The sequence below is a fragment of the Epinephelus lanceolatus genome, chromosome 7 (assembly GCF_041903045.1).
Source record: "Epinephelus lanceolatus isolate andai-2023 chromosome 7, ASM4190304v1, whole genome shotgun sequence".
Lineage (NCBI taxonomy): Eukaryota > Metazoa > Chordata > Actinopteri > Perciformes > Serranidae > Epinephelus > Epinephelus lanceolatus.
The window spans coordinates 17,071,818-17,085,566 of record NC_135740.1 but is presented as its reverse complement, the minus strand read 5'-3'; the positions used below and the strand labels follow the sequence as shown (position 1 = coordinate 17,085,566).

The window sequence follows — 13,749 nt, the reverse complement described above, 5'->3', positions numbered from 1 at the left end:
CTTATGCTGAAGAATATACAGCTGGAGGAGACAGGAGTGTCTTGTTCACTGGAATTTTGAACAAAAACTCAGCGAAACTGCTAAATCTGAAGCTGAAAAGCAACAAAATGTTACTGTTTTATTGGTTAAACCTTGGGTGTCATATGTGACACATCTTTAGGATAACCTGGCCTGCAGCGTGGGTGGGTGTGTGTGTGTGCAGGTTTGTTGTCGTCTGTTATCGCGTCCTGATAACGCAGACAGTGGCTCCAGAATCTCTCGGAGGCAGACAGCAGAGTGTGTCGCTGCTGGTTTCAGGTTCCGTGTTCAGGGACCCAACCTGTTGTCTGCTCTTTCCTGATGCTTGTCTGCTCCGTTTCCGACCCCCCCCCCCAACACGTGCACGCGCACGACGGGCCCCTGTTCATCCCTTTCAGTAACCTCAAAGGTGCAAGTTTGGCTCCTTAGTCATTAATACACACGTCTGATGTACATGCAGTCAGATAAATTATTTCTCTTGGTACATGAAGGTGTGTGTAAACATCCGTCCCAATGCTGGCCTTTTGGAATTGACTGGAAACGCGTATTGTGCGTAAGAGGCCAGACTTTATCCTAAACCAAGGTAGAATAAAATAAATGGCTAATTTGGTAAGAGACTGATGAGATCTGGGGTGGTGTAAGTTTGAACACATGTAGGCCCCTAAGCAACATCAGCCGTGGCATGTACCAAACATCACTTCACGTCATGAAATGGGAGTACCAAAGGCTCCATACAGAGGGTCCCACTGGCTCCCCCCCTCCCTCCTCCTCCCTGCGTCACCGGGAGGAGAGGGAGGCCAAGAAAAAAAAGTTTGGAGACAGAAGTTGACATTCAAAATGCACACTTCACTCAAGATCAGTCTGCTCTACCAAACTGATACTTAAATCCAGTAAATATTACCAGGAAAGAGAGGGAGTTTGTTGACGTCTTTTTTGTTACCTCCACATGACAGGTTAATAGCTTTCTTTTTCTGCTCTTGGCAATGTTTCCAAACCCCAGCACGTCCACTCCCTTCTCTGTAAAGGATATATTAAACTTGGAGCAGAGTCACGACGTGATGGTGTCTTCCCTGGACGTTTCTTCTCGTATGGACTGCTGCACCGTCCCGACCTCCTCTTCTTCCACCTCCTCCTCCTCCTCCTCTTCCTCCTGCATGCTGGCCCGCCTGAAGCAGGAGCCTCTCCGGGACATGTCCGCCGCCGCTGCCTCGCTGTTTGGAGAGGATCTCCACGAGTCCAGAGCCGGCAGAGGCAATGCGCTCAACTTTGCTACTGCCTTTTATGGGAAATCACTCATGGAGATGGATATAGTGAAGGACGGGAAATCAGACCCGTTTGAGGGGAAACGCAGAAAAGGTGAGCTGATGACAGGATAAAACTTGATTTTGTAGGCCTGTGCAAAATGAGGCCCACTGGACTGGTCTTTCATTTGTGCAAAACGCATCAGATGCTCCACACAAAACTCCAAAGCAATACGCATTAATATGGGGAACACTCACTGGACCGGCCTACAGGCTGTGACACTGGAATTTCCAAATTTAAGCAAATTTAAAAGTTGAGATGATGGTCAGCACTTTCTTGTAGGCCTGCTACATTTATTTAGATCTATAAAATTTATATCAAAATATAAATATCAAGACTAAAAAAGCTGCACTGGCAAATATAACTTCAATTACATTATTCGATTAGGTGTGTTATTCGTGTTTATTTTTCCCCAGAGCTTACAGTGAATGCATCATGGGCGACCAGGGGAGCTAAATCACCAAACTTGGTTGAAGTGTCACAAGCAAATTAACTATACCATGTAATATTATATATTATAATAGCTATATGATTATTGTTATTATTGATCAGCACTAGTAGAAGTTGAATATGTTGTGTTGATGAAAATAAATATGCCTCCAGCCCCTCTGTCAAAAGATCACTTTTGCACTTATATATATATATTTTTATCTTTTAATTTCTGTCTGGTAACTCAGAGGAGTTCAGCCCTCACACCGAACCTGCAGAGGACATAAAACCCGAGGACCCGGACCGACCCAAGCCCCGGAGGCGCAGGAAGCCCCGCGTCCTCTTCTCCCAGGCGCAGGTGTACGAGCTGGAGCGCCGCTTCAAGCAGCAGAGATACCTGTCGGCCCCGGAGAGAGACCACTTAGCCGGGGTGCTCAAACTCACCCCGACCCAGGTGAAGATCTGGTTCCAGAACAGGAGGTACAAGTGCAAGCGGCAGAGGCAGGACCAGAGCCTGGAGATGGTGTCTCTGCCGCCGCCCAGGAGGGTGTCGGTGCCGGTGCTGGTGCGGGATGGGAAGCCTTGCCTGGCGGGGGACACAGCCACCTACAACCCCTCCTACAGTATGGGTCACATCAACCATTTCACTTATAACAACTACCCGGCTTTCAGTAACTACACCAGCCCCGGCTGCAACACAAACTATGCGTGTAATTATCCCGCAGCCACAATGCAAACTATGCAGGGATCCTCCAACAACGGGAGCTACATGAACTTTGGGGTAGGGGACCTGAATAACGTGCAGAGCACATTTCCCTCCAGTAATGGGGTGTCTTCGTTACATGGTATTAGGACGTGGTAAACTCAATATCAAATACTCGTGTTACATATTCAGTTATTATTTTATGAATGCATGCATTTTTAAATGTGTCAAGACTTTGCGGAGTTTGTGTAACTTCTCTTATATTTAATTAGGCTATTTAGTTTTGGGAGTTTTTGTTTTCAGCACCGGCTTTTGCCTGAATAGGTTACATTTTTATTTATTTCCCTGATATTAGCGAGCAGACACGGCATTTGAGCGAAAAAAGTTGCAGCCACAGTTCTTGAAATGTTATTCTAAAATTTGCCCGACCATTTTGTAGAATGTTCATTTTGTTTTTTGTTTTTCTGATACAATATTTGGACCTATTAAAAAAAAATAATCAGACAATATTTTAGATGACCAAAGATGAAAAACAGGCTAGAATTTTGTAACAATTAAGGCAATGGGAAATTATTAAATGTTTATATTAATTAATCAAAATAATTAAATCTTTATAGGCTATTTTTATTATTATTATTCATAATAATAAAAATAATAATAATATTGTTGACATGCAACTATTTAAAATTATCTAAAGTTGTCCAATGTAATAATTGGCTTGGTTTGGCTCTGACTATCGATTCCTAAATCATTAAGAAATAGACTAAAAACAATAATAAGTCTACATTATATGATATGTAATAGTGAACTATGATTATAATTATAGTATATAATCTATACCCGTGGGTCACACAGTGATTGACCCGGTTATATACAGTAGGTCCACATAAAGGACTCTAACATCTGTACAACCCTCACATGGTTTGTGTCTGGTTAAAATGTTCAAGTGGCTGTTAGGCAGCTTCCTTCAATACGCTTAAACAAGGTTAAAAGGTTGTAAAAAAGTTTATTCTTTTTACAACCCGCTGTCAGCCACGTGTACACACATGTTGAAGTTGCTGGGACGGAGATGGCTGCGAGCCATGACCTTGACGTGTATTTAATTAGGTTCAGCAAGAATATTCTGTTTGATTATATGGAACTACAAATTTTCATTAACTGTATTGTGTGTACACACATTTTCTATACAAATGGCATCCTGAGAGTCAGTGACCTTTTCTCTGTACCTGTAAATATGAGGACAAATTCAAGATGTTACCTGATCCAAGACATTTCTTTATTTTTGGACAGTATACTTGTTTATTAAAGAATTCCTTTTTGAAACTTTTTCGATTTTGTAAAGTCATTGCTTTGTTTTAATTGAGAATTTGAACCAACAAACTTTAACTAGACTCACAGCGAAAATACACAATGACAAACCAATAACTGGACAAATCTGTAGAAATGACAGTATGAATGCAGAGTTGCGGATGTTCTGTCTGGTTCCTGTGTTTACACCATGAGTGTGATACCGTGTACGCTCCCCTGAGACCCCGCTCCACATGTCCAGATACAAACCCAAACACTTGATGGACACTATCACGGTGCTAAATGCAAGAATAGTCCAATTTGCTTGACAGAGAGGCAGAGGCCTTGTCTAAGTGTGCAGTTATATGGGAACGGGCTCTGCCCAACTGCCACCACTTTACACAAGTAAGAGACGCTTATGCATCTCTCAGGTCTCTCCACACATGCTCTATTGGCTCCCATCTCATTTTAAACAACACACCCTCACAAACACACATTTGAGAAACACGTCAAACATCAAGCCAGAGGACTTTGCGTTTATTGATAGTCAATACTGACAATATTAACATGTATTAAACAGTGGCAATGCCAGGCAATTGCAGACAGGGTAGCAAGGTCATGTAGCTCCTCTGGCCACCCTCTCCTCTGAGGTGTTGAAAAGGCAACGTCAGATAACGGCGCCGTGCAAGCCTAAAAATATCCCCCCTCGCCCTCCACCCACGCTGGAAAGGGAGAGGGGAAACGGGTCGGAATAATCTGCTTTTCCGGGTCTTATCTGAAGAAAGGCAGGGATGCATGCTGCTCTATCTCTGCCAGTGTGATCACTGGCACTGCTTTTCTGAGCTTTTCTGCTCTGCTGCAGACCAGAGCCGAGCTAACACGGGCCGAGATGGAGGGAAGTGTGCGCACTCTTTCTTTGAATTTTTTTTTTTTGGTTTGCTCACTAACTGAATAAAACATAGGGACAAACTGAAGTGCATATATACAGGCACAAGCATTGTTCTGCTTATCCAGCTGGTGAAACGCAAACTGAGTGACTGCAGTCGGACTTATATCAAGGTTTAAAGCCATTTCAGTATTGTATTTTTAAATAATAGCATTATAATGTAATAATTTATACCTCACAGTGATTATACAGTATATCCTCATAAATAACAATTAAACAAAATGCTTGTATCATAATCGTTGCATGATTTGCACAGTGACTATATGATATCAGGTGATGGGAAATTGTTTGGTTAAAACATCAGTTAGTGAAGAACTGTTTCTGTCTTAAGTCCGAAAAATTTCCCCACCACATACATCCTTTATATTGTGACATGTAATACTACTATTGATGAACAGTAATTAATAGTACGGTCATTGTTTTAATGACAGACACGGCAATAAGAGCTTGTTTAATTGAAATTAATAGTGGCACTTATTTTGCAATTATTAAATTGTACTGAAATTGTGTTCACATTATTTTTTTAGACATTTTCTAATCTATCCCATTATGTGTCACACATAAAGATGAGTTTCACTGCCGTCAGCACATTATCTGTAGTCATGGCAACATCTGAAGTAAACTGAGAGAGCATTATAGGAGTGAGAATAATTTCTGTACAGAAAGTTCGGAAAGTATCTTTATGAATATATGTACTGTGCATATTTGATATGTGAACTATATATGTACGAAAACAAAAACCGTACTGGAATGTATGAAAGAAAAGATTCATGTGGATCGTCCATCTCCTCTCATCAAAAGCAATGGACTCTCACACTAATCAAAGATGGCTGTCTGACACATTTCATGCCACCAACATGTACATCTTCTTTTCCAGAAGAATAAAATACTCCCATTGATGAACAAAACCCTTCTCAGTAAATAAAACACTGCATGGCCATTACAGCCATGTAGGTTTATCTTCACTTTTTGTGGACAATATTTCACCCTCAGCAGCGTCACAGTTCCGCAGAGTGAGCGGTCCGCATTCCACCGCGCAGACACTTGTCTGTGATGTGTGTGTAATATGAAACGCAGGCAGTCAGGGTTGTTTAAATCATTTGCGCTGAGCATGGAAAGTAATGTATGTGGTAATGGGAGTGCTCCTCAGAAAGGTACCTGGTCTATAGGAAGGGGAACAGTCTCTTCTTAAGGATGTAGAGAACTGTGGCGAGGAAGAGGGCGAGCGCCAGGAAGATCAGCAGTTTGTCGGTGAGCTCTCTGCGGTTGTACTTGGTGATGAGTTTTCTCCCGAGCTGGATGGTCCCCGTCATGGTCTTAAATTCCTCATTGGTCTCTAGGATTGTCCTCGAGGAGGTTGCTTTAAAAAGAAGACGTGTAATTAATACGTGCATTAAAACAAATACTGTGAAATGATTAAAGTCTTCTAAAATCACTGGACACAAAGTTTTTGCCCCAACCTAAACATCCATGGCAACAGAGTGATTTAGCTGGGACCGGTTGCACAAAACACAAGTTTTTGCCTTAACTATGACACTCAAGGCTTACTTTCTCCATAGCTGAGGGGCTTACACAGTTGCATGGAATCCCTTAAAAGGTTTCCTTAGTTAAGAAAAAACTAATTTACTGCGTTGAAAGACATTTTACAGCGGAAAAATTTTCCATGGAGATTGTTTGTTACCTAGGAGTCACGCTTGTGATGCCTGTTATCATCTCACAAATTTGGCTTAAAGTTAGATAGTGGAAAAATGGCAAAAGAATAGAGGACAAGAAAACCATATTGGTCAGAGGGAGAAAAGATTATACTTCTGGAGGAGTACAATCATGAAAAGCACATCCTCGTAAGTAAATGTGATCCCAAAAAAAACAGAAAACCGAAAAAGATTGTAAGAAATTGCAACAAACCTGAATTCAATAAAATCTAAAGTGTAAAATCAAAAGCCTAGCCATTGGATCCTCCTGGTAGCAGAACACTCTCCTCTGGAGTGATCGTTTTTTTTTCATTTACCACCATAAACTCAGTCATGTTGCAGTTAAGATAGAGTCGAGGGTACCTTAAGTTTTTTTTACCTTGCTTTGGTCACTAAGGTCTTTCACGTAATGGCATTCCTTAAGTATAAGACCAAGGCAAGGAGAAAACCATAAATACTTAAGTGAACATTTAAAGGAAACCTTAAGGAGAAGACTTGAGAGTGTTTCGCGCAACCAGTTTTATTCTGAGGAAACCTTAACTAGGACTTTAAGGAAAATCTTAACTTAAGGTGTTTTGTGCAACCGGCCCCTGATCCCCTTTAGTACCTTTTAAATCTGAATCAAACAAGTTCAAGAAAACAATCACAATTTAAGTACTTGGTGCCCGTGGTTTCAGAGAGATAATTCAGGATTTTGCTAGCACACAGTTAAGACGCTCCTTACATCAGGCGTTTCCTTCACTAACCTAGCGACGTCATGGTCTCCTCACTCTGCTGAACCTGCTGCGCCATCATCCGGCTGATGCTCATTAGGTTCTCCGTGATGTCACTGGCTGACTGAGCCAGCCCCTCTTTGGTCATCTTCCTGAGAAACAGACAGAAAACAAGACATACAATTGATTTAAATGTCCTTTTTCTGATCAAACGTATATGATAAAAGGACTAGAAGGATGAAAAAACCAATGTATTTTTTTTCTTATTACAACACTGACAGGATTTAGTAAGTTGTTTGAAAATACTTTGCCAAGACATAAAGCTGATCCCTGTCTCTGAATGCATCAGCTCACCTCTGTCTCACAGCACTATCTCCTCCATTAAGGAGTGCCTGCTTCTCCATATTGTCTATGGACAGTTTGCTGGCCAGGTTGGCTTTCCTCCAACCTGTCTGGTTACTGCAAAACAAGCCGTAGGCAAAAAATTTAAATCATTAAATAGACATTATTCAATTACAAATATTATTTATACAAGTCAAGGGATGGTGAACATTACCTCAGCATCTGCTTTCTATGTCCCTCCACCTGACTCATCAAAGCTTGCTTGTCTGACTCTTTGTCCTGCTCCATCGCCATCTGCTCAAAATCCTGTCAAAGTAAATAAAACATCACAAATGTGTTTGAAGCAATCAATTATTATACAACCAAGTGCAAGTGGTTTATGTACAGCCTAAAATGGGGTTCTTTGATGTTTGCAGAGATGTTCACGAACAGTGTTTCTCACCTGAATCCGCAACCTGAGATTGTGGAAACTCTTTTTCACCTCAGCGTTCAGTTCGGTCAGCTTGGTTTGAGGGCCTGCGCACTCGCTAATGTCCTGGTGAGACATCAAGAAAAGGATGAGAGAGACACATGCATTTATGTGTTTACTGTCAGGTGAAGTTATTGGTATTGACATGTTGCTCTCATTTGTGACAGTAAAGACACCCTGCTGGACGATCAGTGTTCTAACGATAAGCCATCACTGGTAATCGCTGTAAATAAGAGGTGCATCATTCTGTCAGGTGGGAATAATCCGTCAACATGGGCTACCAAATGTGCTCAAAAATAAAGTAACTCTAGACCTGCAATGATTCTTTTTATTATCAATTAATTACAATGTCCCACAGTCTAAAGAGGCCTTTAAATTCCTTGTTTTTCCTTCTGATGAACAGTAAAGAAAAATGTTAAATGATATGATAAGCAGAGAACAAAGGGGAATCTGGAATCAGTAAATATTTGTTTGAGTTTTTGTTTGACAAATGACTTCAACCATTAATCGATCATCAAAATCTGCCCAGAGGACATCTGGGGCTGGCAAATTGACCATCCCAAGAGTCAGAACAAAACATGGTGAAGCAGCGTTTTGTTGTCATGCAGAGATATTAGACACGCCCACTCTGACCAATTTTAAATCAGAGCTAAAAACATTCCTCTTTTACACTACCTACTCCACCCTGTAATGACTGACCTTATTTTTAAACTCAAATTTAAATGGATCATTTTATTTTTGCACCTCTTGTCTGCACTTTTGTTATTTTTTAAATTGTAAATAATTTAGTAATTAATTTTACCTTGGATATCTTTTTTCTCTTTATTCTTTTCTGTATCCTTTATTATGTTTTATATTGTATTGCTCTGTAAAGCATTTTGAATTGCCCTTGTGTATGAAATGTGCTATACAAATAAAGCTGCCTTGCCTATCACCAAGTGGCTAAATTATCACAAATACACTATTAATAATAATAATAATAATAATAATAATAATAATAATGATAATAATTATAATAATTTGTGGGGAAAAACGTGGCAAATAAAGCACGTTTATCCTCCTCCAAATCAGTGTCATTATGACGCCTCATCTTCCAACAGAATGGCCTAACGTTACCTTTATTTATTGCCAATTTATGACACTTATAGTTCTGCTTCCTGCTCTTCTGCTTCCAGTTTTAATTTCTCATTTCATATAATTGTCTTAACTTATCCATAAGGTCATTTGGCACATTAAAAAGATAAGTTGAAACACTTTTCCTCCACCGGCCGCGGAAGCTCCTCTCGAGACAGAGCAGCTCGAGCTGTCGGTGCACCGGCTGACTGATGTAGCATCGATGCTATCACACAACAACACGGTTCCGTTACATGACAAGCTAACACACCAGCATGTCTCGACGTGGCGCTAAGTCGTCTTACCAAATTAATACTCGCACCTGGATGAGAGCTTTGATTTCCAAGTCATATTTGAGTATTTCTTGTTCACATATTCGGACGTGGACATCTGAGGACGCCATGTTGCCAACGTAGTCGGCTTAAACTACGGAAAGCAGGAAGGCTGTTTTGAACTTCGACCGTCGACTTGGACCGTACTAACCGGTACATTTTCTGGTACTAAAAAGAGACTATATATATATGTGTGTCTATAATACATAATCCTATGCTTCATATAACAAAAAATGAACAGATCTGATACACTTTGAAAAAATTATTTTACCTATACGCACTGAAATGAGACACATTTATACAAAAGTGTTAAAATAACTTCCTAGTCCCGCCTTGTTGTATCTGTTCTTTATTATGTGGCATACTTTTGGAGAATAGTAAACAAGGACCAAACTAAATTACCACTAACTGAATGTTAACATAATAAGGAGAAATTATCATATCTACAATGACATTATTGACTGGGAAAATTAAGTCATATCATTCATACTTTAAGTTACATTCAAAAATTAGGCAAATTAGGCAGGACCAATACTGATTATTAGTTTATTAATTAACATCTATGGAATGGATTACATCCATCACTGATATCATCAGACAAAAAAGAGACGGCATCAAACACAACACACATGAACTATTTATACGCACGGTCATTCATATTAACAACAGCAATAAACACAATATACATAACGCGTAAGCCAAACAACACCAAGTGGAGGTTGCTTTAATTTAAAGTAAAGCACATTCGGTGAGATCTCTCAGAAGTCCTTTGGAAATCATTTCTGTACAAGGCACCAGTGTGGGCATCACTCAGTAATCACACAGAGACCTGACTTTAAGGTGATTCAGAAGGAATGATCTCTGCGTTAAGTGAGAAGCAGACGTCCATTGGTATGCAGCAGTGTCAGGTCCTTCCCTGCTGGGAGAAATGACATTGACTAAGTTTTAAAAATTCAAGCCAAGCAATAAAATACTTAATCTATAGGCTTTATGAGCTGCATAAAAGCTACTGCATCAGCTGTAGGTTCAATAGTTTACCTGCATGGTCAGGAGTCCTGGAAAGGTAGATTAAGGCCAGTGATAGTTCAGGTACCAGATGGTGTCAGAGGACAGAGTAGGCCCAAAGAGTGGGTTCAGTTGGGCGAGCATTGCTATCAGCCAGCTGATGGACAGAGGGAAGATTAAGATAAAGACAAACTTGTACAATTGAAAATACACCCTTCTAAGCTCAGTTATGCAGGCCATTTCTTATTCTCTCACAAAAGATAATTCTGAATTTAGGCCCGCATTTGTGATGAAAAAACATCCAGTTTTTATTTATTATTCTACACAGCGTCAAACTGAGGGCCTTTGGGAAATAACTCCACTTGGCTGCAACACTGTTTTGTCTCTTCTATACTCTTTTACCCATCTAACATGTAACATGACACCATATGCACACTTACAACTACTTGTGGTGTGAATGTAAATAATTGATCACAACACAGAAACACAATACGCATAATGGGTACTCTTTTTGTTTTATTATTTATGATGTAGATTTTCAAAGCTGCAACTGAAAGTGATGTCATCAAATAATTGAAAAATGCCAGTAACAATGTCCCAGAGGCCACGGGAAAGTCTTCAACACTCAAAAATTCCAAAGATATTCAATAAAACATACGACAAAGAGAAGCAGCGAGTTACATTTGAGAAGCTGGAACAAGGGAATGTATGTTAATTTATTTTTGTGTATCAAATTACTGAAATTATTCATGTTAAATGATTATAATCGATCATCTATTCAGTAGCAGTTAAAATTTTGGACAGGAAACCATTAAGAACACATCGCTTCCATGTTCCTCAGAAACTAAATTGTTATGTTTTGATAATTTCATTAATTTCGCCAATTTTAAACTCATTCATAAATGCCTACATGATCAGGCAGGTGACACTGTGGTTCCTCTTAGAACGTCTGGTTCAGTGACACGTGGAGCAGCCAATGGGAATTGTAAGGTTTCCCTGTGTAATTCCTCAGCTTTTTCTGTCCGTGTGTTTAACATGTGGAATTCTTTACCTACAGATCTCAAATTGGATCCTGATTTCGATCACTTCAACTCAAACTGAAACAGTTTTAAAGAGGAATCAGTTACGCAGTCATGACTAATTTGGTGCTTCCTATTCTATGGTGCTAATTATATGCATTGCAGTTCGTGTCTTGTATTGTTATGTCTTTCTTTTTACTGTTGTGTGTACTTTGCACTGTTACTTGTGTTCTTGTACCTGAGTCTTTTGTATCTTAAGGCCCAGCTATAGACGGGCATTGCAAATTAGCTTAGACTGTGGTGTGTGGCATTTATGTCTGCTACATACTTGTCCCTATACAAATAAACATTGAATATATAAATAAATGTCAAGCAATTTTCTGTCAATGGATAAACTGACTGACCCTTTCCACAATTTATAATATAGATCTAAATCTTGCTGACCTTCCAATAATTTCATTAAACATGCTATTTGTGCACACATGTATGACATCTTTTACAACATAGTGTTATAGAAATCCTGGTACACTTCCATTATGAGGATACTTACAACAGGTAGCAGCATACTGCAGTCAATACCAGCATTGTGACTATCACTCTGTGGAAATAGAGAAAACACTTAACAGTGGTATAATGAATATTTAACGACTGCATAATAGGTCTTAAACGCATCACAGGCCATTAACAGTGTGATCTCGTGATGCGAGTGACACGGCAAATAAGGGAAGTTGCATTGGACACATTTTCCAGAGATGGGGTATATATATTCTTGACTTTATTATTTAAATATTCCGGCAAATACAATATAGATTTGTGATAGAGAGGTGTCAATAACCCCAGTGTAAAAGAGGTAAAAATGATTGAGCTGCCATCGATGTCACGGGAGGAAGTGGAGTTAGCTTCAGTTAGCTACCCGTAACTTTTACCAACCAGCGAGTAAAGTTCACCCACAAGCTTAAACTTTCTTAAACTGTTCATGTAACGATAAAAAACTAAGTTAAACAAACCATCACTACCTTATACACCTGACAGTCAAGGGATAACATGTAATATAATCTTAACTTAGTTAACGTTAGCTCTTTGTAGCCAGCTGGAAGCTAAAGCGAAGCTAACAAACTCACCCTCTGTTTGGTCCTTTGGGGATGAACCAGGGCACCACTCCTCCAATAATGCCCCAAAACAGGGTCACCACGGACATGGAGATCACGAAACGTAGTTCCGCCATGGTGGTGTTTCTTTTTACACCAAAAGATATTTAAAAAGTACAAACTTTCGACTTAAGACAACTTCAGTACCGTCCAGCTGCCAGACAGGATCCACAGTGTTGAAGTGGCAATGTGTATCATGTGACCAGTAACCAGAGGGAGGAGGAGGGCGAGTGCGGTTATACTTAACATTAATTTCTAAAGCATATATCTGATTATAGTCTGGCCTTTCTTAAAAGATACAAGGATAATTAAGTCTTATTGCTCTGTAGATTAACGCACTGTTTATTACTACAGTTAAGAGTACAGAGAAACTGTAAAATCAGCTTGTAAAAAATGATTAGGACCATTTTCCTTGGATTAAACATAAGCTGTTCAAAGAATTCAATTTTGACAGACTCTTTGTAAAATCATTTTGCCTTCTGACATTATTTATTATAAACTGTTTCATTTCGGACTTATAGTAATGAAAAGGTTCAGTCTGTGGGGAAAAAGTGACACCTACTGCTCATTTGTAAAACTACAAAATCACAAATACCAAACAGGCAACACCAGACCCCATGTGACAAAAAATGTTGCACGTCACGACTTTAATCTGATTTCATTTTACTTGTTTTCCTTAAAATGCATGTGGCATTTAAATCAAGTCCCTCAGACAAATATATGCATGCACAAGCAGCATTTACTGTAACTCCTATCCTACAGGTTCCTGGGCACTCACATCGAGGAGGACCTGTCATGGATAACAAACACCACGGCACTGCTGAAGAAGGCACAACAGAGACTGTATTTCCTAAGGATACTCAGGAAGAATACCTTGACACAGAAACTGCAGAGGGTCATTAACACTGCCCAAAAGCTCATTGGCTGCCCTCTTCCATGTCTTGAGGACAATAGACGCTGCCTCAGGAGAGCCCACAGCATCCTCAGAGACCCATCCCACCCTGGTCACCACCTATTTGAACTGTTGCCCTCAGGGAGGTGCTTTAGGACCATCAAAGCAAAAACAGACTGAAAAACAGCTTCTACCCAGAGCGGTCATCACACTGAACTCTGCACAATCCTGAAAACACTTGAATATTCACTAAATACTCTTCTGTGCAATATTCCTGTTTTTTCCACTGTTGCATATAATATACTAGGTTCTACTGGTGTTATCCTTCCCTTCTACTGGG

The 13,749-nt window shown here is 39.9% G+C and overlaps 3 protein-coding genes across 5 annotated transcripts in view; 1 reads left to right on the top strand and 2 right to left on the bottom strand.

Moving 5' to 3' along the window:
- The window catches only part of bnip1a (BCL2 interacting protein 1a), a 55,825-nt gene extending 46,091 nt beyond the window's left edge, over window positions 1-9,734 (bottom strand). The window contains exons 1-6 of one of the 2 annotated variants that reach the window (XM_078169245.1): window positions 9,336-9,431; window positions 7,874-7,966; window positions 7,646-7,737; window positions 7,444-7,548; window positions 7,123-7,241; window positions 5,844-6,045 (exon numbers count right to left, since the gene is read on the bottom strand). In XM_078169245.1, the coding sequence (XP_078025371.1) occupies window positions 5,849-6,045; window positions 7,123-7,241; window positions 7,444-7,548; window positions 7,646-7,737; window positions 7,874-7,966; window positions 9,336-9,416 (687 nt within the window). In that variant the 5' untranslated portion in view covers window positions 9,417-9,431 and the 3' untranslated portion in view covers window positions 5,844-5,848. Of the gene's footprint in view, window positions 1-4,255; window positions 6,046-7,122; window positions 7,242-7,443; window positions 7,549-7,645; window positions 7,738-7,873; window positions 7,967-9,335 lie in introns of those variants that run through there. The other variant, XM_033633227.2, reaches the window with a different exon arrangement.
- nkx2.5 (NK2 homeobox 5) lies at window positions 864-3,975 on the top strand. Its single transcript, XM_033633225.2, has 2 exons — window positions 864-1,374; window positions 1,998-3,975. Exons 1-2 carry the CDS (start codon window positions 1,002-1,004, stop codon window positions 2,609-2,611), a joined length of 987 nt encoding a protein of 328 aa, XP_033489116.1. The 5' UTR covers window positions 864-1,001; the 3' UTR covers window positions 2,612-3,975.
- A 143-nt stretch (window positions 9,735-9,877) lies between the features above and the next one.
- atp6v0e1 (ATPase H+ transporting V0 subunit e1) lies at window positions 9,878-12,719 on the bottom strand. 2 transcript variants are annotated; one of them, XM_033633229.2, is made up of 4 exons: window positions 12,491-12,719; window positions 11,920-11,967; window positions 10,384-10,507; window positions 9,878-10,264 (listed from the first exon to the last, which is right to left on the bottom strand). In XM_033633229.2, the coding sequence occupies exons 1-3, from the start codon at window positions 12,592-12,594 to the stop codon at window positions 10,414-10,416; spliced, it is 246 nt and encodes an 81-aa protein (XP_033489120.1). In that variant the 5' UTR covers window positions 12,595-12,719; the 3' UTR covers window positions 9,878-10,264; window positions 10,384-10,413. The 2 variants fall into 2 exon arrangements, with proteins under 2 accessions (XP_033489120.1, XP_033489119.1); XM_033633228.2 differs by having other exon boundaries at window positions 9,878-10,261; window positions 12,491-12,718.
- Between the last annotated feature and the right edge of the window lie 1,030 nt (window positions 12,720-13,749).